The 26788-nt window shown below is 54.8% G+C and overlaps 1 protein-coding gene and 1 pseudogene across 1 annotated transcript; one reads left to right on the top strand and one right to left on the bottom strand.

Moving 5' to 3' along the window:
* The first annotated feature begins 579 nt into the window (after positions 1-579).
* LOC138102444 (zinc finger protein 239-like) lies at positions 580-9715 on the top strand. Its single transcript, XM_069000156.1, has 2 exons — positions 580-701; positions 7528-9715. Exon 2 carries the CDS (start codon positions 7555-7557, stop codon positions 8245-8247), a length of 693 nt encoding a protein of 230 aa, XP_068856257.1. The 5' UTR covers positions 580-701; positions 7528-7554; the 3' UTR covers positions 8248-9715.
* An 83-nt stretch (positions 9716-9798) lies between these two features.
* LOC138102430 (zinc finger protein 420-like) lies at positions 9799-26766 on the bottom strand (annotated as a pseudogene).
* Positions 26767-26788: the final 22 nt, after the last annotated feature.

The following is a 26788-nucleotide window of genomic DNA, read 5'->3' as shown; positions in this document are numbered from 1 at the left end:
CTGGACACTGAGGGCTCCGTGCCCACAGCAACGGGAACACGGCGAGGACGCGGCAGCGTTCCCGTGACATCACAGCAGCAGCTCCCGCAAGAACCGCCTGGAAGGTTCTCCTCTGTCACAAAGGAGCACAAAGGATCCTCCCGGGGCACAGCCTGTTGCTCAAAGCATCCAAGAGGAACCCAGAAAATGCAGCAGACAAGGACAGCCCAGAGCCGAGCCTGAACAACGAAATCAAAGCCATGCACTGATGCTCCGAATTAGGGGCGGGAGTCGGGAGGCTGCAGGGCTTCCCAAGGAGCCGGAGGCAGCCAACACGCAGGGCTGGGCAAGTCGGGCCGGGAGCAGCGGAGAGCTTTGTTTCCCTTCTCAGCTGAATGGCGGCTCGGGCCGGGCCCGTTCCAGGGCTGTTCCTCAGCTGCGGCTTTCCCCTCACGCAGCCCGGGGGGCGCTGGGAGCGCGGGGCGAGGCTGGGCCGTGTGCAGAGCCCGCCCCTCGCTGCGATTGGGCGGTGCTGCCGTCAGTCGTGGTTCTGGCGCGCTGATTGGTCGGAGCGGGGAGCAGCCCGGGCCCGGAGCCGCCGGCAGGGCGGCCGTGGCGCAGCAGAGGCGCCATTGGCGGAGCGTCTGTGCGGGCCCGGGAGCGGCGGCGGCGGCCGGAGCCCGGTGAGGCGGCGGCGGAGCTCGGAGGCGGCCCCAGCGCAGGTGGGAGCCGCGCTCGGTTCTGGCGGGGCTCGGCGCTGGCTGCGGGCGGAGGGGGCGGCAGGGGGCTGGGGCGGGTTCGTTGTGCCGTGTGGGCGCCGTGTTCGCCCTGGCGTGAGGGCGCTGCGGGAGCGGCTGCCCGCGCTCTCCTTGCCGCTGCTGCCTCGGCAGGAGCCGGTGCCGGAGCAGCGCTGGCTCGTCCCGGCTGCTGTGGGTAGGACAGAGGTGGCTGCCCCGTCGGCGGGAGTGTGCGGGAAAGTTCCCGTGGCCAGAGGTTTGTGTCCCCAGAGGAGCCGGAGGAGTCCTGTAAAAGGAACTTTATTCCTGGACCAAGGGAGAGGCCACGGGGCATTTCCCGTGGGGTCTGTCCAAGTGTTGGAGGACGCAGCCTCCTTTTTATGCCGATTTCGCCGGCCGCATCTCCGTGTCCCTTTCCCCCGTGGCTGAGGTCCTTGGAAGGTACAGACTTCCCGATCCGCCTGCTGCATGTGCCCCTTAAAGTGCACCCCCACTTTGTATAACATCCGATATTCATGGCTCTGTTAAGTTTTATTTCCTTTGTTCTCTGTTTCCCCACTTTTCCTTGGCCATCTCTTTGCCAAGAGCACTTTGAGTCATTTAGTTTTACCCAAGCTCCTGGTCCTTCTGAGAGAGAATCTGATGCCATCCCAGGGTGAAATGTGGCGTTGCTCATGGGAATGGATTAGTGGGTGAGAAGGTCAGGAGCTGGAGCTGTGGGCTTGGTTATGATTTGGAGGACAGCTTGTAATCTAATGATGCATTGAAATGATCAATGGGTTCTCTGGCACCTGGTATGAATTTGTTTGGGTTCCCAGGGGCTGCTCCATGGTGTTGTAGGATTTGTTCTGGTGGCCGTTCATCTTTTCCCCATTTTTGGGTGCTCCCAGAAATGCCGGGGATGCATCAGTTGAGTTTTCTCTGATAAAATCATCACATCCTTGGATTCCCAAGTGATTTCGCTGACCTTGTGGCAGCAAAAGCAGCCCAGTGGTCAAACGCACCCTTTATAACCCAGACAGTGCCAGCAGATGTTGGAGTGGGGAGAGGGATGATTTCCCCCCCCCCGCTTTTGTGAGTGAAGTTCTCCCAACATTCTCCGTTTGCTGTTTTCCTTTGCAGCTTCAGGGATTTCTGTTGCAGAGTCCGAGATGCTCAGTGCGGGCTCTGCCTTTAACGATGCAAATTCCGTCTGTGCAGGGAGGCAGAGCTTGGGGTGAGGGGCAGAGGGAATCAGCCCAATTCCTCTGGCAGGCAAGGAGAGCCTGGGACATTGTGCACACTTCCCCCAGCAGAGATAATTTGCATTTCTAAATCTCCTCTGCTTGCTGCTTGGAAGGAAGTTTCTCTTCCAGCTCAGCCATCCCAGGAGTTGCATGTGCCCCTCCCCCCTCCGCTCCCCTTTTTTTTTTTTCCCCTTCATTTTTAAATGGTGTTTCATTAACTGTTAATGAGTTAAAGGGTCACCTTTAAAGCTCTTCCAGTGTTCAAAATGCAACCTAAAGGTGAACCTCGAAAAACCCATTCCAAAATTCTGCCATCACTAACAGCCACGCACACACGTACACAGAAAAATCCAAAGCAATAAAGATTTTTCTACTTCTTCCCCTAAGTCTAAAAATTGTTTCTCACACACCTGGCCCAAACCCAGCTGACAATGTCAGAGTAGGATTATGAAATAAAAAACATTTTAATTGTGTAGTCTTGTCAGTGAAACTGCGGGAAGAACAAAAACTCTCCAAGAACCTTTTTAGTGTGAGAGGATCAAGGCATTACTTTATTCTGGCCAGGATGTGCAACAGAAATCATTTCATGCACACATAGCCCGGGTGTGCAGAGAAAATCATCCCATGGCACACGAGTTTTACTCAAATTTTCCTCACCTTGATGCAGTCTAAACCCATAGAAATCCGTAGGTTTAATGTTCATTGGTTCCAAGTTGGGTAGTTCTTAGTATTTGGTTTCCTGTTGGCCCCGGATGGCTTGGCCTCTGATGTTCATTAGGTCCACACTCCTTGATTTCCTTCTCAGCCTTTTCCAGAGCAGGGGTCTCCAGCTGTGCCGGGGGCAGTGTCTGGGGTAGCTGTTCCTTGATGTTTGCTGATGGGCGTTGATGTTTTGTTGATGAGCGTTATCTTTTGGGTATCTTTTGGGCTATTCCCAGTCTGTTGAGATGTTAAGCTCATCTCCCTTGAGTGGTGTAACATCCCTTAACAAACACTTTAAAATTCCGTTCGCCAAGGCAGTGGCAAAGCAAGCCTGAGTAGAGAAATAAACTTTTAAAACAATTCTGAACTTGGTCTATTTTCCAGCAATCGAATCCCGCCCAGCCCAGGGTGTGAGTGTAACTGAGAGCCAGAGTGGAATTCTCCCGCTGTCTCCCGCAGCAGCTGTGGCGAGTGCAGGCACAGAAAGCTCTGAAGCTCGCCCGGTGCCAGTGAGGATTGGCCCCCAGTGCCTGGAGATGCCAGAGGAGGTGCCCAGCCAGACAATTTCAGCAGAGGATCTGTGGGCAGCCCCCGGGGCTTGCCCCGCTGTGGAGCCCTGGCTGCTGCTGCGGCCCCTTCTGTGCAGGGGCAGTGGCGGCCTCGCCTGCTCCTCCTGCAGCCGGGGAGTGCAAATCCGCGGGGCTTCCGAGAGCTTGAGGCGAGGCTGAGGGGTCCCCCCGTGTTCAGCTGTGCTGGCGGCTGTTTCTGTGCTCGGGGACACTTGGAATGGGCCACGCCCTTGGCCACCAGTGGTGCTTCTTTGCAGCCCTCAGGCAGGACCTGATGTCCTGGTTGGATGCTGTGGGCAGCAAAGTCCCAAGGCAGGGTCTGTGCCAGCCAAGCTTCCTGTGGAAGAGCTTTCACAAGAGACAGGATTCTGGCCACAGACTGCTTGAAACAGACATCCCTTATCTCCATCCCCCACTAGGTCGAGAATTCCCAGGGTGAGGAATTGAAACATCAGTTCCAGGGGAGATAATTGAATATCTGCCCTGGGTCTGGCTCTTCTTCTTGCCAAAGCCAATGGCAGCAGCCGTACCCGTGGCATCTTGGTTTCTCTCAGCAGCTTCAGAAGGTGTTTCTTTATTTCCCCATTCATTCTTTCCACCCGACCCGAACTCTGGGGGTGCCAGGGCGTTTGGAGGTCCCACTGTGTTCCTAAAGCAGCCAGGACGGCCTGAAGGATCTTTCCTGTAAAATGAGTTCCCCTGTCTGTGTCTATTGCTTCCACAATCCCATCTCTTGGAATTGTTTGTTCCAAACATGCCTTAAGAACTGATGCAGGAATTGCTGAAGCAGTTGGAAATGCTTCTGCCCCGCTGTGAGCTGCCATGCTGTTAGCAGAAGATATTGAAGCCTTCCTGCTCAGGGCATTTCAGTGCCAGGCTCTTCCAAGCACCCCCAGCTCGGCCCTTTGAGCTGAGCATGCGGGCGCTGAGCTGCGCTTTGTCTCATTCCCTTTCCTTAAGAGCAGCGTGTCTTGTCACTCTTTTCCCTTCTGCTGCCCTTGCAGACCCATCCCTAAACACCTTTTCTCCCTCAGGCCAGGGAATGTCTGGTCAATCTCTCCTAGGCCGGCTCTGGAGCTCTGTCACTTGGCTGCAGCCATGGGTTTCTTGCCAGCCCCGTGTCCAGGGCCGTTCAAACAGGAGGCTGGGTTCAACCCTTGCCCTGTCCTCAACTCTGAATCCTCCTGTTCCATCCAACAAGTTTCATTCTGTAAGAACCCAGCGCTGCTCATCCATTTAGAGGCTCCTTTGGTTAACAAAGCTTTACCTTGATGCCAGGCTTGAACAATGAGAGATTCTGCTGCTGTCAGTTTTCAGGCCTCAGTTCCCATTAAAGCCGGGGCTGCACAATTCTGCAGACAATGAGGCCACTCTCTGGCCACTGGGTGAAACATTTGAGCCCAGGAATTCCTTTGGCATGGCCCTGTTTAACATCCACATGCAATTCAAATGGTTTTTCCCTGTCTGGGAGGGCCAGGGCAGGAGGCTCAGTTAATCTGCTTTTGAAGCCTTGAAAATTGTGCTTTCCTTCTGGTGTCCATGATGGGGTTTCTTGCCTGGCAGGAGAGGAGAGTTGTAGGGAGAGATGCCTGGCTCCAGAAGCGCTGCCTTTAGCAGGGACTCAGTAAGAGGCTGTAACCCCTTCCTTGCCTCCCTTGGAACAGGGTATTGCTTTTAGACACCACTTGTCCTGGATGCTTCAAAGGAATTTGGAGAGGCTCCATATCTGATTTTCCCTATTTTCCTGGGGCTGCCCACACTTCTGGGTTCCCTTCAGCAGAGGCCTTCGCAGACATTTGACACCAAGGTCCAGCAGCATTAGCCTCTGTATCTCCTTTGACAATATGAATTTGCATTCCCACTTCAGCCACCAAATCCCTTCCCAGTAAATTACAATCACAATTAGGAACAAACAGAAATTGATGCATTTCAAACCCATCCCCCACATCTACTGATAGTGGTTGAATAAAACACACCTGCCAATCTTTCCCACTTATTCCCTGAATAATCAAGGAACTTCTTGACAATTTCCCCCCTTAGGTGTCAGATTCGGAGTGGATCGAGAGGCCCCTGTGTCCATCAGGAGCGGCCTCATCTCGATCCAGACGTGCCCTGAATGTTCTCAAGGGCTCTGGTGCGGTGGGTCCCTGGTCTGCTGGGAGCTCTGCCAGCCCTGACAATCCATGTCCATGTGGGGTGGACTTGCTGGTGCTGAGGGTGCTGCTGTCTGTGCTTGCAGTGTCCTTCTGGCCTGCAGATGGACCCCTGATTCCTTGCCAGGGGCTGTTTGGGTGGGCTCTGCCGTGCCGAGGAGGGCAATGCCTGTGCCAGGTGCTTGTGGCCGCCGCCGTCCCCTGGGTGCTGGGGCCCCCTTGGGCCCTGCGGTTCATCCCTGGGGGGCTGTAGAAATTCTGCCATGGCCTTTGCCTTCACCTTGGCCTTTTGCTCATCCCTTCTTGCATTCCCCTGCTGAGCCTTTCTGGCCAAGTGCTGCAGGGGCTTCTTGTGCCTCTCCTGCAGCCCCCTCAGTGCCTGTGGGTGCTCATCCTCTGACAGCTGCTGAGCTTTCTGCAAAATCATTCGTTTCACCAGGGACCCAAACAAGATCGATAAAAGAAAATCCTGATCCTTCCACATCCCGCAGCCTCCTGGGGGCCGGGGGCCACTGCCGGCCCTGCCCGGGGGGTGTTGGGGTCAGGCAGTGCCCGGCGCTGAGCCCCGGCTGCCCCACAGCCCCGGCCCGGCCCCACAGCTCCCCACAGGCCCCCAGCCCGTGCTGCCCTGTCCTGCTGCTCCCCACCACAGAGAAACACCCTGATCCTGAGCTTCTTTGTTTCCCAGTCCTGGAATGCAGGGATACGGAAGATCTGGATCAGCTGGCAAATTTTGAGGATAAGATCGTGCTGAAGAGCATCCCAGTCCTCACTTTTTTCTCTTCCTCTTTTCCATCTTCCTTTTCCTTTCTTACCACATAGATTCCTCCTGCTGCTGTTTGCCTTAACCATATTCCTGCACACTTCCTTCAACCAATCCCTTCCCAGCACACCAACACCATCCGTCCCCTGTTGCTGAGACCCCTTCTCCACTTCCCTTTTTACCCTGCTGGGTGTCCATGTCCTTAATTAGCTCTGGGAGAATGTGCAAACTGCTTCAACATTGTCCGCTTTTGATTAGGAAACGATGTCCATGGTTCTGTTCCGGCTTTGTTGTTGTTCTGGAAGTTGAGGAATTGAGCAGGAGCTTGGCTGAGCAGCAGTGTGTGTCAGTCAGTGCCATTTTGTGGAGCTGCTGGTTTGTGCTGTCACTTGCTTGTGTGCAAGTGCGTGTGGCTGTGTCCGAGCAGATTCAGAGCATGTGTTTGTAAGGAGGCGTTGGTGTTGTTGGTTCGCTGGGGGTGCCCGGTTTTCGGGACATCCCCCCTGGAGCAGGGTGTCCCCCCTTGGTGCAGGCGCGGCCCTCAGGCAGCGCTCAGCCAATCAGAAGGCGCGGCGCTGGTGACTCAGCAGTTGCCAGGCAGAGCCGCAGCGCCCGGCGCTCCCCAGCTGGAGCCCACGTGTGGCCCGGCCTTGGCGCCCCCCGCCAGGGGAATTTGGGGAGGTGGGAGGGGGGGAGCGCCAAGGCCGGGCCGGGCCGTGCTGTGCTGGCAGAAGTGGCTGCGGCGGGGGCCGAGTGCGGGCAGGAGCGGCCGAGAGCCCAGCGCTGCCCCAGCCCGAGCTGCCGCAGCTGCATCGCTGCTCGTGCTGTGCGATCCGAGAGCTCTGGGGGGCAGAGCGAGCCAGGGCTGGGTGCTGGGCCTGGGGGGAGCAGGAGAAAGGCTGGAGGAGCAGGGCTGGAGACCAGAATGGTGAAACGATGGCCGTGGGAGCAGCAGGTGGGATTCTGCAGGAGAAGGAGTAGTGTGAGGAAGAGTAGGGACACAGGAGGAGGAGGAGGAGGAAGAGGAGGCACCGCAAGGTTCCATCACTCGCTGTATCTGCAGCCTCCCCCCAGCCCCAGGAGCATTGCCTCCCTCATCCAGCAGGTGATCAGGGAGGGGGATCCACGATTTTCCGGGGGGTAAATCTTGGTGTTTCTGAGGTTTCTTGGGCTCCACGTTGGTGCTTTGGTTTTTTGTGGGGGCTGAATGTTTATATTTTGGAGGGCGTTTTGTCTGAATCTTGATGTTTTGGGTCTGTGTCTTGATGTTTAGGGGCATTTTGGTCTGAATCTTGGTGTTTTGGAGGTTTTTACAGACACAAGATGCCTGGTGATGGACCTGGGCAGGAGGAGCCCCCAGCCCAAGGCGCTCACCCCTTGTTTCTCCCCTCAATCCAGGATTTGTCATTCCCAAGGCGTGGTCGGATGGAGGAGGAGGAAAAACCTCAGAGATGCCACACGAGGAGGGGCTCCAAACGCCGCCCCCATAGATCCAAGGAGGAAAGAGCCCCCCTGTGCCGGGAAGGCGGCCGGAGATCCCGGGGGAGGTCGGAGCTGGGGGAGAAGCCTCAGGGCGGGGAGAAGCCCCACAAGTGCCCAGAATGTGGGAAGGGCTTCAGCTACAAATCCCATCTGAGGGTACACCAGACGATCCACACTGGGGAGGGGCCCTATCCGTGCTTGGAGTGTGGGAAGAGCTTCGGGTGGAGCTCCACCCTGAGGGCACACCAGCGCATCCACAGCGGGGAGAGGCCCTACGAGTGTTCTGAGTGTGGGAAGAGGTTTCCGACCAGCTCTGATCTCCTCAAACATCAGCGCATTCACACGGATGAGAGGCCCTTCCACTGCCCCGACTGCAGGAAGGGCTTCAAACGCAACTCCACCCTCATCAGACACCGGCGCATCCACCCTGGGGAGAGGCCCTACGAGTGTCCCCAGTGTGGGCAGAGCTTCTCACAGCTCAAACTTGACCAAACACCAACAGAGGCACCGCTAAGGGAAGCCCTGCGAGTGCCCCGAGTGCGGGAAGAGCTTCGTGCGCTGCTCCAGCTCCATCCCCCGTGGGAGGATCGGCGTTGGATGATCCCCAGTGACCCCCGTGGGGCAGAGCCCTGGTGACCCCCGTTCCGGGTGATCCCTGCTGGGTGGGGGGAAGGTGTTGGAGAGATTTCTTTGCCTTCTCCTTGTGCTGCTGGGATTTGGTTGGTAATAAATTCCCTCCCTGTGCCCAGGCTGGCTCTGTTGTGCCCGTGCTGGTGCTCTAACACTGTCCTCATCATTAATTGTGTTCTTCCCTGATGAGGGAGACGTTCAGATTTTTTCTAGGAGAAAAAACAAGGCGAATGTGACTTCATGCTTCTCAACCTCCTGGTAGGTGTTTATTAATTGTTATCTAAGGAGTACAAGCCCCTGGCATGGCTTAGACATAGCACAGAGCAGACAATGCAGCAAGAAGACAACTTATCAAGATTTCACAGCCTTTTTACAGGTAAATTACCCAATGAAAGCTTAAAACACAAGATATTTTCACTTTTTTACCCATGTCCAACAAGTTCCTAAGTCACGTAGACAGGAACTGCGGAATTCTGTATCCAATCATCCCAAACCACTATTGCTGCAAAATATGGAGTTAGTGAAGAAGGAGAAAGAAGCTTTTAACTACAACTTATTCTGCATTTTGAGGTTTTCTACTTCTATCTATTTACTATGCAAAGAGACCTAAAAACTAAATTTTTCACCCTGTGCTAATATCACGCAGTATTCTGTCACCTAATTCACACCATTGCAGATTCAAATTCTTCCCAGAGGCTAGGCAAATTTTCCCGTGGACAAAGGTCAAAGCCAGTACTGTCCAGGGGGGTAAAACCTTTCAAAACAGGCAGAGAAATATTCTCTGCATTCTAGGTTCCCATACATTTGATGACTCATATGTTTTTTTTTCCCTTTGCTTTCTGCCAGGTAGGAGCAGCTGTGTACTTGGTAATCAGCTTACTCTGCCTTTGCTTAACCACTGCGCTCTCGCTGTGTTCTGGCTGAGGGGGGAAATGCTGCATTTTTCTGCTGTTTGTTTTCTGTGTTCAGTCTACAAAAGCCAGTTTTACCCAGCCCTTGAAACAGCCAGAATATTTAAATAGAGCATGAGAGTAAAAGGAGGGCTGTAGAACTGCTGTAAATAATCCTTTCCTTCCCCCCCCCCGTGGACACTTTCTCTGAACATGGTAATTCTGGACAGTATTGTAAGAGCACAGAGGCAACAAAAGCAGGTGGTTACTGTAGTTTCAGTAAATGAAGCCAGTTTTACTTGGCTGAAGGTGTTTTCTAATTTCTGTCCTCTTGCCTGATATTCATGAAGGGCCTTTCTGAGTGCATTGAAGTCCTGACTGTTTTCATGTAACATTTGATCTCTTTTACCTATAAAAGCACAGGGACCCTCTCTGATGTTTTTAAGTACATCCTTAAGCCCAGGGTTTTATTGCCATTGTGGCCGACTCAGATCTGTGGAAGAGCACTATTACAGCTGGTGGTGGGGTCAGTAGCTCTGACCCAGGGAGAGGTGACCGGTCCGGGGAGATTGTCCCGTGTTGCCTCTCTGAGGCGTAGCGACCTGGTTCAGGAACAGCACGACGACCACCTCAGGTTGTTTGGACCATCAGCTCACAGACACCAATGTGGTGGATGGCAAATGGCATTTATTCATGGATTACATAGGGTTAAATAACCTGGGTTTGCCACGTCACTTCCTTCTGCTCACCTATTACCTGTAGAGGGGAGGGGTTTTACCTGTCCCGTACAGCGCGATATCTTCCGAACGCCTGTCCCTAAACACCTACATTTCCCCCCCTCTATCCTGAATTACCCACATTTCCTCCCCCCCATGATTGATTAAGAAACATACAAAGTATAAATGGTATAACATTTCAAGAACTAGTAAAACCTACATAACAAGTTATAAAAAGTGATATAACATTCACAAAATAGATGCGCTCTAGAGCAATTGTTGGCGGTCAACAAATAGAATGTTAACCTTTTCTAACTGGCTTTTAACAAATGACACCAATTTGTTTAGTATGCAAGGCCCGAAAATCAACGTTAGGAGTAACATAGTGAGGGGGCCTATTAGAGTGGAAACAAGGTTGGTCAGCCATGGAGACTGGTTAAACCATGACTCGAACCATCCTTGTTGGGCTTCTCTTTCTCTTTTCCTCTGGGCTAGCCTTTCCTTAAGTTCGGTCATTGAGTCCCGTACGACTCCGGTGTGGTCTGCATAAAAGCAGCATTCCTCTTTCAAGGCGGCACACAGGCCTCCTTGCTGCATGAGCAGGAGGTCCAGTCCTCGCCTGTTCTGCAGGACAACTTCTGAGAGAGAGGAGACAGATTTCTCTAGAAAGGAGATGGATTTTTCAATTCTTTGTAAGTCTTCATCAATAGTCATCTGCAGCTGAGAAAGTCCCTGGTGTTGGGTCACGAGGGCTGAAACACCTGTGGCCGCGCCGGTGGCTCCAAGGCCGAGCAGCATTGCGATGGTTATGCCTGTTATTGCTTCTCTCTTGTGGAGCCGGGTAGGTTCTTCAAGAAGGTGGTACACTTCTTCTTCTTGGTGATACAGGACTCTAGGAACAATTCAAACTTGGACACAAAAATCAGCAGAGTTATCGAATTTATCAAGAAGCACACAGGGGCTTATTCCGGATTGCTGGCAAACAAACATTCCTGATGCAGATGGGACCACCCACTTTTTGATCGTTTTGTCAAGTTTGACAAATTCAGTACAGACATTGCCTATTCGTTTTGCTAAGGCTGCATTGCCAAAGCACTTGCCTTGGCCTGTGATCTGACTCAGAGTAACTCCTCTTCAGGGGGCGTCCCACCTGCACTGGTGTGGATTTTGTGCTGCTGAGTAGCCAAAAGGAACATTAAGTGCAATGCCTTCACAAAAAGGGGGTTGTGTGTCATAACACAGCCAGCATGATTCCGTAAAGTTTGGGTTTGATTGATTCAATGACAAAAAGGTAGCGTTTAGTACGCTGAGAAACTGATCGTAAGGAGCTGACTTAGGTGTTTGGTGGGTAGCTAATGGGCCAGGTGGGGAGAAGATGGGATTTCTATTTACCGTAAGAATCTGATTAGGCCCAACTGGTCGGGATTCTGACGGTAGGAGCTTGACAATTTGTACGTTCACCCAATAGCTGGTAGGGGCGCGAACATACACTGTCCATGCTCTACCCGAGGCCCAACTCTTATGGGCCGGCTGTAGAATTGTCATTCTGTAGTGTTTGCAAGTGTGTCTACTCCCATCTTGGGGCAGGCATATTCGCTTGTCAAGTGAGAATTTTGGTTCGCGACAGCCTTGGGGTGCATACTTGACTTGGAGGAACTCATCAGGTTGCTGTGGTTGCCATCTATCGCTTGTCACGATAGTCTCACACCCCCAATACCCACAATGTCCGTACCCTGGATAGTTACAGTAGCTTTTACCTGGGTTTGAAGCAGGACACCAATAGGTTTGGTACAGTGAGGAATCACCAAAACTAGGGAATTGTAGATACGAGGGAAAAATCTCTTTTAGCTTAAAATCGAACGATGGGCTGCCTGGTGTGATGGTTTCTTTGATTGCGTTGTCGCCCGAAAGGTGGCGTAGGACCCACCTGAATGGCTGGTGAGGGTGATGTTCTGCATTGGCTTGCCCTCTGCCAAGAAGCTGCAAAAGCAAAATTACGCAAAGATACCGTTGTTGTTTGGATTTCACTGGTGTAGGACTCTCGGGCGCTGTTGGGCTGCTCGATGACTTGTCGCTTTCTTCGCGCACTGGGATGTATGGGTCACGGAGGCGTCCAAAGATCCAGTCCTGGCTTGCTGATGGTGCGGCAATCAGGATGTCATCCATGTACTGAATAATGGTCGTGGCTGGGTCGCTGTGGCGGACTGGTGCTAGTGCTCGGTCTACCGTGATTTGGCAGATGGTGGGGGAGTTGACCATCCCTTGGGGCAACACCTTCCACTGGAAGCGCAGGTTAGGCCGTTGACTGTTCGGGAAGACGATGGAAAAGGCAAACCGCTCTTTGTCTTCATCATGCAGGGGTATGGAAAAGAAACAGTCTTTAATGTCAAGCACCGCGCAGGGCTGCCCTTTTGGTATCATCGAGTTCATGGGCAGCAAAGTTTAGACTGGACCCACTGGTTGGATTTTCTTGTTCACCTCCTGCAGAGCGGGCAGGAGGTGGAAGCCCTCGCCAGATCGTTTGGGTATTACGAAAACCAGGGTGTTCCATGGGCTTGTGGAGGGCTCTATGTGGTTCCGCTGTAGCTCGCAGCTAACGAGCTCGAGGAGGGCAGTCATTCGAGGCTTTGACAAGGGCCACTGCTCGATCCACACTGGGTCGACCGATTTCCATACCAGTTTGATGGACAGCGGTGGGTATGCGGCAGTGGCCCTTAGAATAAATTTGTCACCCTGACTTTCAGTAGGGCAAGGGCATCCCTCCCCAACAACGGTGGACATTTTGGCATAACATATGGGAAAAGGGTGATAGTTTTCTCTGGTCCTCTTTCGGTGCGGAGCGTTATCGCTATCAGTTGGGTGCTTTTTTGGGCCCGAGATAGTCCCCCAACTCCGCCCACCATGGGGGCCTCCTCCAGTTCCCAATGTATAGGACAGTACGTTTCTGGGACGACGGTAACATCTGATCCCGTATCAATCAAAAAGGGGAGACGAATAGCAGAGTCACCTGGGTTGTTATGGAGACAGCAAACTCCCCACACTATCGGCGGGTGGCTGCCCACTTTCATGGCCAAAGCCACCCAGGGATCTCGCTCCCAGGGGGTTGTTCCTGCTGTGCCTGGAGCGCAGACAGGTTTAACTGAGCCATCGGTTGAGCTGTGGAATTGGTCATTTCCCGGGGGGGCAGTGGGTGCGGGAGCTCCGTGGCCCATTGAGGATTGGCATAGCTGGGCCGCTTCATGTCCCGAGTGGGAGGGAGCTGTGTGCGGCCCGGATGCCCCCTCCCCCTCCTGTTTCCCTGGAGCTTGGATCTGCATTCTCTGGCAAAATGTCCCTTTTTCCCACATGCCCAGCATGGCCCTCTAGGTCGCGTCTGGCGTGGGGGAACTGCTGTTGCTGGAGGCTCTAATTGGGGGCAATTCATTACAACGTGGCCTGCCTGGCCACACTTAAAGCATGGCATTACACTGATTATCGCAGTGCTGACGGCTGCCTGGATGCGGTCCACAAACTGTGTGAAACTTTCACTCTCGCTCTGCTTTATTGTGGACCATGGCGATGGTCTAGCAATAACTCTGGAAGCAGAGCGGATAGCTTCTCTAGCGGCACGGGTAGTTACCGTGACTTCATGGGCCCGTAGGCCCTCGGCCTGCGCCTGGGGGGTGATCATGGTCGGGTCCGTGCCCATTAGCCGCTGCAGGCTGGAGCCGTGGAGGGGGTGGTCTGCCCCAGTTACTAGGGCTAGCTGCTTTGCGCAATTGTCTTCCCACTCTTGTTTGAAAACAATCATCCCTGCCCCATCAAAAATTAATCTGCAGGTTTGTTTAATGTCAAATGGGAGCAGGTCATCCCCTCCAAAAAGGCTGTCAATAAGGGTGGAAACCATAGCCGAATTAATCCCTTTGTCTGCAATTGCTTTAACAATTGCTTGTACATCTTTAGGATTTATCGGTGAGTAAGTCCTCTGGATTCCGGCTTGCCCTCCTACTCGGACCGGGAAAGCTAGCGTGGCTGAAGGGGCCCATTCAGCACAGGCTGTTTTTATCTTTCTCCAGTCTGTAAGCGGAGTACGTTCTTTTTCAAATTTCCCCTTGGCCCGAGTAGGAGCGCGGTGGTTATAGCTTTTATCTGTTCTGAAATCATCTTTGTCAGAGTCGGAGTCGGTTACGGACCACTCGTCAAGCCACTCGCTCCAGCTATAGTCCGACTCAGAGCCGGAAGTCGACTGACTGGATACTGCCAGGCTCCGGAGCTTTTTCCCCAGGCTCCTACCCCGCCCCTTTCCCTTAGGATTGGGCTGCTCCTTCCCCCTGGGCTCGCCCCGCCTCCTGCTGAGGGAGGCTCTTGCTATATAAGGGCACGTTTCCGGGAGAGCGCTCTGGTTGGCCTTGGTTCCCCCTCCGGGATTCCCACAACCTCCATCTTTAGAGCCGCCAGGGATTGGCTCTGCCAGACATGGAGGAAGCTTCCAGATCCAACAGACCCAGCCTGGGCACAGGGAGGGAATTTATTACCAACCACATCACAGCAGCACAAGGAGAAGGCAAAGAAATCTCTCCAACACCTTCCCCGCACCCAGCAGGGATCACCCGGAACGGGGGTCACCAGGGCTCTGCCCCACGGGGGTCACTGGGGATCATCCAACGCCGATCCTCCCACGGGGGATGGAGCTGGAGCAGCGCACGAAGCTCTTCCCGCACTCGGGGCACTCGCAGGGCTTCCCTTAGCGGTGCCTCCGTTGGTGTTGGGTCAAGGTAGAGCTGCTGGAGAAGCTCTTCCCACACTGGGGACACTCATAGGGCCTCTCCCCGGTGTGGATGCGCCGGTGTCTGATGAGGTGGGAGTTGCGTTTGAAGCCCTTCCCGCAGTCGGGGCAGCGGAAGGGCCTCTCATCCGTGTGAATGCGCTGATGTTTCAGGAGATCGGAGCTGGTCGGAAACCTCTTCCCACACTCAGAACACTCGTAGGGCCTCTCCCCAGTGTGGATGCGCTGGTGTGTCCACAGGCTGGAGCTCTGGCGGAAGCTCTTCCCACATGCTAAGCACTGATAGGGCCGTTCCCCGGTGTGGATCACCTGGTGCTGGATCAGCTTAGAGCTGTTGGTGAAGCTCTTCCCACATTTCCCACACTTGTAGGGCCTCTCCCCAGTGTGGATCCTCTGGTGCCTGATCAGGTTGGAGCTCCATCTGAAGCCCATCCCACATTCCAAGCACTTGTGGGGCTTCTCCCTGCCCTGAGGCTTTTCCCCCAGCTCTGAGCTCTGCCTGGATCTCCGGCTGCCTTCCTGGCCAAGGGGGGCTCTTTCCTCCTTGGATCTGTCTGGGCTGTGTTTGCAGCCCCTCCTCGTGTGGCATCTCTGGGGCTTTTCCTCCTCCTCCATCCGGCCACGCCGTGGGAATGACAAATCCTGGATTGGGGAAAAAACAAGGGGTGAGTGCCTTGGGCTGGGGGTTCCTCCTGCCCAGGTCCATCACCGGGCATCTTGTGTCCACAAAGACCTCCAAAACACCAAGATTCAGCACAAAATGCCCCTAAACATCAAGACACAGACCCAAAACTCCCAAAACATCAAGATTCAGACAAAACACCCTCCAGAATATAAACACATTCAGCCCCCACAAAAAAACCAAAGCACCAACATGGAGCCCAAGAAACCTCAGAAACACCAAGATTCACCCTCGGGAAAATCGTGGATCCCCCTCCCTGATCACCTGCTGGATGGGGGGAGGCAACGCTCCTGGGGCTGGGGGGAGGCTGCAGATACAGCGAGTGCTGGAACCTTGGGGTGCCTCCTCTTCCTGCTCTTCCTCCTCCTCCTGTGTCCCTACTCTTCCTCACACTCCTCTTCCTCACACTACTCCTTCTCCTGCAGAATCCCACCTGCTGCTCCCACGGCCATCGTTTCAGCATTCTGGTCTCCAGCCCTGCTCCTCCAGCCTTTCTCCTGCTCCCCCCAGGCCCAGCACCCAGCCCTGGCTCGCTCTGCCCCCCAGAGCTCTCGGATCGCACAGCACGAGCAGCGATGCAGCTGCGGCAGCTCGGGCTGGGGCAGCGCTGGGCTCTCGGCCGCTCCTGCCCGCACTCGGCCCCCGCCGCAGCCACTTCTGCCAGCACAGCACGGCCCGGCCCGGCCTTGGCGCTCCCCCCCTCCCACCTCCCCAAATTCCCCTGGCGGGGGGCGCCAAGGCCGGGCCACACGTGGGCTCCAGCTGGGGAGCGCCGGGCGCTGCGGCTCTGCCTGGCAACTGCTGAGTCACCAGCGCCGCGCCTTCTGATTGGCTGAGCGCTGCCTGAGGGCCGCGCCTGCACCAAGGGGGGACACCCTGCTCCAGGGGGGATGTCCCGAAAACCGGGCACCCCCAGCGAACCAACAACACCAACGCCTCCTTACAAACACATGCTCTGAATCTGCTCGGACACAGCCACACGCACTTGCACACAAGCAAGTGACAGCACAAACCAGCAGCTCCACAAAATGGCACTGACTGACACACACTGCTGCTCAGCCAAGCTCCTGCTCAATTCCTCAACTTCCAGAACAACAACAAAGCCTGAACAGAACCATGGACATCGTTTCCCAAACAAAAGGGGACAATGTTGAGGCAGTTTGCACATTCTCCCAGAGCTAATTAAGGACATGGACACCCAGCAGGGGTAAAAAGGGAAGTGGAGAAGGGGTCTCAGCAACAGGGGACGGATGGTGTTGGTGTGCTGGGAAGGGATTGGTTGAAGGGAGTGTGCAGGAATATGGTTAAGGCAAACAGCAGCAGGAGGAATCTATGTGGTAAGAAAGGAAAAGGAAGATGGAAAAGAGGAGGAAGAGAAAAAAGTGAGGACAGGGATGCCTTATAGCACAATCTTATCCTCAAAATTTCTTTGATTATTCAGGGAATAAGTGGGAAAGATGAGCAGGTGTGCTTTATTCAACCACTATTAGTAGATGTGGGGGATGGGTTTGAAATGCATCAATTTCTGTTTGTTCCTAATTGTGATTGTAATTTACTGGGAAGGGATTTGGTGGCTGAAGTGGGAATGCAAATTCACATTGTCAAAGGAGATACAGAGGCTAATGCTGCTGGACCTTTGTGTCAAATGTCTGCAAAGGCCTCTGCTGAAGGGAACCCAGAAGTGTGGGCAGCCCCACGGAAATAGGGAAAATCAGATATGGAGCCTCTCCAAATTCCTCTGAAGCATCCAGGACAAGTGGTGTCTAAAAGCAATACCCTGTTCCAAGGGAGGCAAGGAAGGGGTTACAGCCTCTTACTGAGTCCCTGCTAAAGGCAGCACTTCTGGAGCCAGGCATCTCTCCCTACAACACTCCTCTTCTGCCAGGCAAGAAACCCCATCATGGACACCAGAAGGAAAGCACAATTTTCAAGGCTTCAAAAGCAGATTAACTGAGCCTCCTGCCCTGGCCCTCCCAGACAGGGAAAAACCATTTGAATTGCATGTGGATGTTAAACAGGGCCATGCCAAAGGAATTCCTGGGCTCAAATGTTTCACCCAGTGGCCAGAGAGTGGCCTCATTGTCTGCAGAATTGTGCAGCCCCGGCTTTAATGGGAACTGAGGCCTGAAAACTGACAGCAGCAGAATCTCTCATTGTTCAAGCCTGGCATCAAGGTAAAGCTTTGTTAACCAAAGGAGCCTCTAAATGGATGAGCAGCGCTGGGTTCTTACAGAATGAAACTTGTTGGATGGAACAGGAGGATTCAGAGTTGAGGACAGGGCAAGGGTTGAACCCAGCCTCCTGTTTGAACGGCCCTGGACACGGGGCTGGCAAGAAACCCATGGCTGCAGCAAGTGACAGAGCTCCAGAGCCGGCCTAGGAGAGATTGACCAGACATTCCCTGGCCTGAGGGAGAAAAGGTGTTTAGGGATGGGTCTGCAAGGGCAGCAGAAGGGAAAAGTGACAAGACACGCTGCTCTTAAGGAAAGGGAAGGAGACAAAGCGCAGCTCAGCGCCCGCATGCTCAGCTCAAAGGGCCGAGCTGGGGGTGCCTGGAAGAGCCTGGCACTGAAATGCCCTGAGCAGGAAGGCTTCAATATCTTCTGCTAACAGCATGGCAGCTCACAGCGGGGCAGAAGCATTTCCAACTGCTTCAGCAATCCCTGCATCAGTTCTTAAGGCATGTTTGGAACAAACAATTCCAAGATATGGGATTGTGGAAGCAATGGACTCAGATAGGGGAACTCATTTTACAGGAAAGATCCTTCAGGCTGTTCTGGCTGCTTTAGGAACTCAGTGGGACCTCCAAATGCCCTGGCACCCCCAGAGTTCGGGTCGGGTGGAAAGAATGAATGGGGAAATAAAGAAACACCTTCTGAAGCTGCTGAGAGAAACCAAGATGCCACGGGTACGGCTGCTGCCATTGGCTTTGGCAAGAAGAAGAGCCAGACCCAGGGCAGATATTCAATTATCTCCCCTGGAACTGATGTTTCAATTCCTCACCCTGGGAATTCTCGACCTAGTGGGGGATGGAGATAAGGGATGTCTGTTTCAAGCAGTCTGTGGCCAGAATCCTGTCTCTTGTGAAAGCTCTTCCACAGGAAGCTTGGCTGGCACAGACCCTGCCTTGGGACTTTGCTGCCCACAACATCCAACCAGGACATCAGGTCCTGCCTGAGGGCTGCAAAGAAGCACCACTGGTGGCCAAGGGCGTGGCCCATTCCAAGTGTCCCTGAGCACAGAAACAGCCGCCAGCACAGCTGAACACGGGGGGACCCTCAGCCTCGCCTCAAGCTCTCGGAAGCCCCGCGGATTTGCACTCCCCGGCTGCAGGAGGAGCAGGCGAGGCCACCACTGCCCCTGCACAGAAGGGGCCGCAGCAGCAGCCAGGGCTCCACAGCGGGGCAAGCCCCGGGGGCTGCCCACAGATCCTCTGCTGAAATTGTCTGGCTGGGCACCTCCTCTGGCATCTCCAGGCACTGGGGGCCAATCCTCGCTGGCACCGGGCGAGCTTCAGAGCTTTCTGTGCCTGCACTCGCCACAGCTGCTGCGGGAGACAGCGGGAGAATTCCACTCTGGCTCTCAGTTACACTCACACTCTGGGCTCGGCGGGATTCGATTGCTGGAAAATAGACCAAGTTCAGAATTGTTTTAAAATTTTATTTCTCTACTCAGGCTTGCTTTGCCTCTGCCTCGGCGAAAGGAATTTTAAAGTGTTTCTTAAGGGATGTTACACCGCTCAGCAGAGATGAGCTTAACATCTCAACAGACTGGGAATAGCCCAAAAGATACCCAAAAGATAACGCCCATCAACAGAACATCAACGCCCATCAGCAAACATCAAGGAACAGCTACCCCAGACACTGCCCCCGGCACAGCTGGAGACCCCTGCTCTGGAAAAGGCTGAGAAGGAAATCAAGGAGTGTGGACCTAATGAACATCAGAGGCCAAGCAATCCGGGGCCAATAGGAAACCAAACACTAAGAACTACCCAACTTGGAACCAATGAACATTAAACCTACGGATTTCTATGGGTTTAGACTGCATCAAGGTGAGGAAAATTTGAGTAAAACTCGTGTGCCATGGGATGATTTTCTCTGCATACCCGGGCTCTGTGTGCATGAAATGATTTCTGTTGCACATCCTGGCCAGAATAAAGTAATGCCTTGATCCTCTCACACTAAAAAGGTTCTTGGAGAGTTTTTGTTCTTCCCGCAGTTTCACTGACAAGACTACACAATTAAAATGTTTTTTATTTCATAATCCTACTCTGACATTGTCAGCTGGGTTTGGGCCAGGGGTGTGAGAAACAATTTTTAGACTTAGGGGAAGAAGTAGAAAAATCTTTATTGCTTTGGATTTTTCTGTGTATGTGTGTGCGTGGCTGTTAGTGATGGCAGAATTTTGGAATGGGTTTTTCGAGGTTCACACCTTTAGGTTGCATTTTGAAAACTGGAAGAGCTTTAAAGGTGACCCTTTAACTCATTAACAGTTAATGAAACACCATTTTAAAAAAAGGGAAAAAAAAAAAAAGGGAGCGGAGGGGGGAGGGGCACATGCAACTCCTGGGATGGCTGAGCTGGAGGAGAAACTTCCTTCCCAGCAGCCAGCAAAAGAGATTTAGAAATGCAAATTATCTCTGCTGGGGGAAGTGTGCACAATGTCCCAGGCTCTCCTTGCCTGCCAGAGGAATTGGCCTGATTCCCTCTGCCCCTCACCCCAAGCTCTGCCTCCCTGCACAGACGGAATTTGCATCGCTAAAGGCAGAGCCCACACTGAGCATCTCGGACTCTGCAACAGAAATCCCTGAAGCTGCAAAGGAAAACAGCAAACGGAGAATGTTGGGAGAACTTCACTCACAAAAGCGGGGGGGAATCATCCCTCTCCCCACTCCAACATCTGCTGACACTGTCTGGGTTATACAGGGTGGGTTTGACCACTGGGCTGCTTTTGCTGCCACAAGGTCAGCGAAATCACTTGGGAATCCAAGGATGTGATGATTTAATCAGAGAAAAGAGGTCAATTGATGCATCCCTGGCATTTTTGGGAGCACCCAAAAATGGGGAAAAGATGAACGGCCACCAGAACAAATCCTACAACACCATGGAGCAGCCCCTGGGAACCCAAACAAATTCATACCAGGTGCCAGAGAACCCAGTGATCATTTCAATACATCATTAGATTACAAGCTGTCCTCCAAATCATAACCAAGCACACAGCTCCAGCTCCTGACCTTCTCACCCACCAATCCACTCCCATGAGCAACGCCACATTTCACCCTGGGATGGCATCAGATTCTCTTTCAGCAGAAGGACCAGGAGGTTGTGAAAAATTAAAGGACTCAAAGTGCTCTTGGCAAAGAGATGGCCAAGGAAAAGTGGTGAAACAGAGAACAAAGGAAAGAAAGCAGCTCATGTACTGTCCAAACATGGAAAGGACGGGAATGGGAAACGTTTTCGTGGTTCCCTGGCAGACCATGGGTTAAACCAATGCTGTTTCTCCTCTCAGGTGCTGCAGCAACTCTCATCTTTTTACCATGCACCACACCTTGCTCAGTGCAGCTCATTCAGCAGGGGATCAAGGGCATGCAGGTGGCAGCCAGGCCTCCTGACCCAGAAACGGCTACAAAAGGACACAGAATGAGGTCACTGAGAATAATCCCAAAACCAAAGAAGGCCCAGGAAGAACAGATTAAGGCATTTTTAAAGTTTGTAAAGAGAAAGACTGAGAAAAGAAGAAGTGGGGAACTAAAAGGAAGAAAATGAACGTGTCTTTACAAACAGATGCTGTGAATCCCATTGGAGATAGGGCCAGGGACTTGGAGGTAAGGATGTAACAAGAGAAACCATAAAATTTCAGAAAAGTGTTACTAGCTGACACGAACTGCTGCTCAGCCATGGTCCTGCGAAATTCCTGAACTTCCCCAAGAAGAACAAAGCCTTCACAGAGCCATGAATATCGGATGTTATACAAAGTGGGGGTGCACATTAAGGGGCACATGCAGCAGGCGCATCGGGAAGTCTGTACCTTCCAAGGACCTCAGCCACGGGGGAAAGGGACACGGAGATGCGGCCGGCGAAATCGGCATAAAAAGGAGGCTGCGTCCTCCAACACTTGGACAGAGCCCACGGGAAATGCCCCGTGGCCTCTCCCTTGGTCCAGGAATAAAGTTCCTTTTACAGGACTCCTCCGGCTCCTCTGGGGACACAAACCTCTGGCCACGGGAACTTTCCCGCACACTCCCGCCGACGGGGCAGCCACCTCTGTCCTACCCACAGCAGCCGGGACGAGCCAGCGCTGCTCCGGCACCGGCTCCTGCCGAGGCAGCAGCGGCAAGGAGAGCGCGGGCAGCCGCTCCCGCAGCGCCCTCACGCCAGGGCGAACACGGCGCCCACACGGCACAACGAACCCGCCCCAGCCCCCTGCCGCCCCCTCCGCCCGCAGCCAGCGCCGAGCCCCGCCAGAACCGAGCGCGGCTCCCACCTGCGCTGGGGCCGCCTCCGAGCTCCGCCGCCGCCTCACCGGGCTCCGGCCGCCGCCGCTCCCGGGCCCGCACAGACGCTCCGCCAATGGCGCCTCTGCTGCGCCACGGCCGCCCTGCCGGCGGCTCCGGGCCCGGGCTGCTCCCCGCTCCGACCAATCAGCGCGCCAGAACCACGACTGACGGCAGCACCGCCCAATCGCAGCGAGGGGCGGGCTCTGCACACGGCCCAGCCTCGCCCCGCGCTCCCAGCGCCCCCCGGGCTGCGTGAGGGGAAAGCCGCAGCTGAGGAACAGCCCTGGAACGGGCCCGGCCCGAGCCGCCATTCAGCTGGGAAGGGAAACAAAGCTCTCCGCTGCTCCCGGCCCGACTTGCCCAGCCCTGCGTGTTGGCTGCCTCCGGCTCCTTGGGAAGCCCTGCAGCCTCCCGACTCCCGCCCCTAATTCGGAGCATCAGTGCATGGCTTTAATTTCCCCGAAAAGGGGAAAACCGCCCCAAAACCCCTTTGGCTGAGTGCACGAGGGGAGAGATTTGTGGCACAAAACTCCCAAAGTCGTTTATACCCAGCTTAGGAAGAACAACCCAAGCCAAGCGGAGGTGGGACCCCCCAGCAGCGCCTCTCTGCCGCCCCAGCTGAAGCCCTCGCTGGCTGCTCCAGGCGGGATGGGCAGACTGGGAGCACTGGGAAGGGGCCCCGGCTCGGGCCGCAGCCCCCGGGGCAGCCCCACGGCAGCTCCAAGGCTCCGCCAGCCGGGATGGAACGTGGGAGGGGGAGCAGGGCAAGGGCCGGGGCTGTCGGTGCCCAGGGGACACAAGGGACAGCGGGGGCACTTCACAAGCATTGCATGCAAAAGATAAAATCATAAGGAAGACAAAAGCAACAGCAACCGTGGCACCATAGCCCAGGGCCACACAGGAACGTGTCCCATTGGAGTGGGGGGACTCTGGCCCGATGCCAGGCACCCACCACAGCCGCTCTCTCCCTGCCCTCCACAGCCAGACAGGGGACAGAAAATTTAACCAAGGGCTCATGAGCTGAGATGAGGACTGGGAGAGATCCCTCATCAAACACCGTCACAGGAAAAATAGGCTCAAAACTGGAGATATGAATTGAATTTATTGCTAACAAACTCAGAGTAGGATAATGAGAAGAAGACTTTTAAAAACACCTTTCCCCCACACCTCCCTCCTTCCAGTTTTACCTCCTCTAGCAGGGATGTCCCACAAACAGGGAACCCCCACGATCCCCTCACAACCCCCAGGACTGGGCTGGCCCTGCCTGGATGCCGGGAGACACCAAAACCGCTCTGTCCCTGCCCTCTGCTACTGCACAGGGACAGGAAATACAAGGAAAGGCCCAGGAGCTGAGAGAAGGAGCAGGAGAGATCCCGCCCCGAGCACCGGCATGGGCACAACAGAGCCAGCCTGGGCACAGGGAGGGAATTTATTCCCAACCAAATCCCAGCAGCACAAGGAGAAGGCAAAGAAATCTCTCCAACACCTTTCCCCTACCCAGCGGGGATCACCCGGAACGGGGGTCACCAGGGCTCTGCCCCACGGGGGTCACTGGGGATCATCCAACGCCGATCCTCCCACGGGGGATGGAGCTGGAGCAGCGCACGAAGCTCTTCCTGCACTCGGGGCACTCGCAGGGCTTCCCTTAGCGGTGCCTCCGTTGGTGTTGGGTCAAGGCAGAGCTGCTGGAGAAGCTCTTCCCACACTGGGGACACTCATAGGGCCTCTCCCCAGTGTGGATGCGCTGGTGGGTGATGAGGGTGGAGTTGCGTTTGAAGCCCTTCCCACAGTCAGGGCAGCGGAAGGGCCTCTCCTCTCTGTGAATCCGCTGGTGCACAAGGAGATTGGAGCTGGTGTGAAACCTCTTCCCACACTCAGAACACTCGTAGGGCCTCTCCCCGGTGTGGATCATCTGATGTTCAATCAGGTTGGAGCTCCACCAGAAGCTCTTCCCACATTCCCCACATTCATGTGGTCGTCCCAAGGTGTGGATCACCTGGTGTTTCATCAGGTGGGGCCTCTGCCTGAAGCTCTTCCCACATTTCCCACACTCGTAGGGCTTTTCCCCAGTGTGGATCCTCTGGTGTTCCCTCAGCTGGGAGCTGTCTCTGAAGCTCATCCTGCATTCCCCACACTCATAGGGCCTCTCCCCAGTGTGGATCCTTTGGTGGATGACCAGGTGGGATCTCTGCCTAAAGCTCTTCCCACATTCCCCACACTCATAGGGCTTTTCCCCAGTGTGGATCCTCTGGTGTGCCCTCAGCTGAGATTTGTAGCTGAAGCCCTTCCCACATTCCAAGCACTTGTGGGGCTTCTCCCCACACTGAAGCTTCTCCCCCAGCTCCGAGCTCCGCCTGGATTTCCGGCCGCCTTCCCGGCACAGGGGGGCTCTTTCCTCCTTGGATCTCTCTGGGCTGCGTTTGCAGCCCCACCTCGTGCGGCATCTCTGGGCCTTTTCCTCCTCCTCCATCCGGCCACGCCTTGGGAATGACAAATCCTGGATTGGGGGGAAAAACAAGGGGTGAGTGCCTTGGGCTGGGGGTTCCTCCTGCCCAGGTCCATCTCTAGGAGTCTCCAGGGCTTTTGTGTCTGTAAAAACCCCAAACCACCACAATTCAGCCCAAAAAACCCTCCCAGCACTTCCCCCTCTCTGATCTCTCCACTTTGGTGTTCTGGGGCTCTCCTTTCCCTGGCCTCATTGGGGTCCCTTGGTTCCTGGGTTTCTCCCCTCTCTGGGGTCCTGCTCAGGGATGATCCAGGGATTTTAGGGGTCCCAGGGGTCCCTTCTCCCCTGATTCTCTGCTCCAGGCTTACAGCAATCTCAGGGGTCCCCCCTTATCCAGCCTCACCCCCTCTCCAGGCTGCCGGGGGTGCCCCAGCTCTGGAATTGCCCCTCTCCCCTCACCCCACCCCGGGCTCCTGGCGTTCCCCTCCACCGCTCTCCTGGGGGGGGCCCAAGACCGATTTCCCCCTCCCACCCCAGCACCGGGACGGAGCCCCCAAAATATCCCCCGAAGGGGCATTTGCGGCTCAGCTTTGGGGTCCTGCAGGATCCAAACATCGCCCCCCCCTCCCCCGCCCCAAAATGAAACCCTCCCAGGGACCCACAAAGAGATTTGGGGCTCCATTCCAGAAGCTGTGAGCTCCAAACACCCCCCAAGAGAAAACGCCACTCGGGGACCCCGTCACGATCTGCTAATACAAGCGGGGGTTGTGATGGTTCATTTATCGATCTCAGAGTGTAAAAGGACACAAGGGATTTCAGTTTTAATCAGAACAGTGCACCTTTATTAAGTGCCCACAGCACGGTAATGTGATAGAGGAGAGAAAGGGAGAGAGATAAAGAAAACAAAGTAAAAAGAGTAGAGAGGAAGGGGGTGGGGGGGAATAGCTACCAACGGATGAGACGAAGTCCTCGTGGTCTCCTGCCAATAGATTTGTCTTCTTTCCGTGGGGAGATCTCGTCTCGGTTAATTTAGAAAGTCCCTTTATAGCCCTTTTCAGAAGTAAGGGGCAGCTGGCCAAGAGCTGGGGAAACCTACAGCCGTTGTTATGGGGCCCGTTGCTTTGGGAAGCAGGTACAGGACAGGTGTACAGGACAGGTCATTCCTTTCCGCTTCAGCGCAGTCCTTCCCGCCTGGGCAGCGAGAACGGCGCAGTCCATTGTGACCTGCATCAATTTCCAGACACTCCACCTCAGCCAGGCCAGGCCTCCTGTGTTCAGTCTCTGTCCCTGGCGATGATCGTGAGGCAGATGAGGGATCTTCGGACCGTCTCTTACAGAGCCCCCGAGAGATTTGGGGCGAGCTCCCCCTCCCCGCTCACCTGCGGGATGCTCCCGGGGCTGCAGCGGACAGAGCGGGCTCCGACCCCGCGCTTCCCCTGCTGCTTTTCCTCTTCCTGCTCCTCCTCTGCCTCTCTCGCTCCTCTTCCTCCGGCTCCACCTCCCCCGCCTCCTCCTCCATCTCTCCTCCCGCTCCTCCTCCTTCCTAATCCCGCCTCCTTCTCCTCCTCTCTCCGGGCCCTTCTCCCGCTCCTTCCTCATCATCTGGGGATTTTTTGGGGGAAGGGTGTTGTCCCAATCTCCTGTTTTTTCAGGGTTGTTCTCCTTTCCCGCAATTTTTGGGGTTTGCAGTGGCCAAACTCCTCTTTTCCCATGATTTTAGGGCTCTGGGTTTTCCTCAACTGCCCTGTTCCCAGGATTTTGGATGGTGCTGGGAGTGCCCCCCCACCCCCCAATTCCAGGATTTTTAGAGACTGACAGTACTCAAACTCCTCCTTTTCCACCACTTTGGGGTCTGGGAGTGCTCAAACCCTCCTTTTCCTGACATTTTGGGGGTCTGGGAGTCTAAAAACCCCCATATGTCCAGGATTTGGGGAACTGGATGTTCCCACATCCTCTTTTTCCAGGATTTTGGGAGGTTGAGGATGCCCAAACTCATCTTCTTCCAGGATTTCGGGGGTTTTGGTGTTCCCTAACCCCTCTGGTTCCCTGGATTTTGGGCTTTATGTGTTCCCCAACCCCCCTGTTCCTGGGATTTTCAGTGGTGGCAGTGCCCCAAATCCCCTTTTCCAGCATTTTAACTCCTGGAGTTGCTCAGTCCCAGATATCCAGGAGCTCAGGTGCACTCCAAGATGGGGATGAAGATGTCCAGGGGCTCAGCTGTGCCAAAAATGAGGCCTCAGCTGAGGGCATTCTCTGCTTGGCTGAGCGCTGCCTGAGGGCTGGGGCAGCAGCAATGGGGGGCACACCCTCCTCCAGCGGGGACATCCCGCAAACGGGGGACCCCCACAAGCCCCTCACAACCCCCGGGGCTGGGCTGGCCCTGCCTGGATGCCGGGAGACACCAAAACCGCTCTGTCCCTGCCCTCTGCTACTGCACAGGGACAGGAAATACAAGGAAAGGCCCAGGAGCTGAGAGAAGGAGCAGGAGAGATCCCGCCCCGAGCACCGGCATGGGCACAACAGAGCCAGCCTGGGCACAGGGAGGGAATTTA

The sequence above is a fragment of the Aphelocoma coerulescens genome, unplaced genomic scaffold (assembly GCF_041296385.1).
Source record: "Aphelocoma coerulescens isolate FSJ_1873_10779 unplaced genomic scaffold, UR_Acoe_1.0 HiC_scaffold_75, whole genome shotgun sequence".
NCBI lineage: Eukaryota > Metazoa > Chordata > Aves > Passeriformes > Corvidae > Aphelocoma > Aphelocoma coerulescens.
This window is presented reverse-complemented; position numbering and strand designations above follow the sequence as displayed.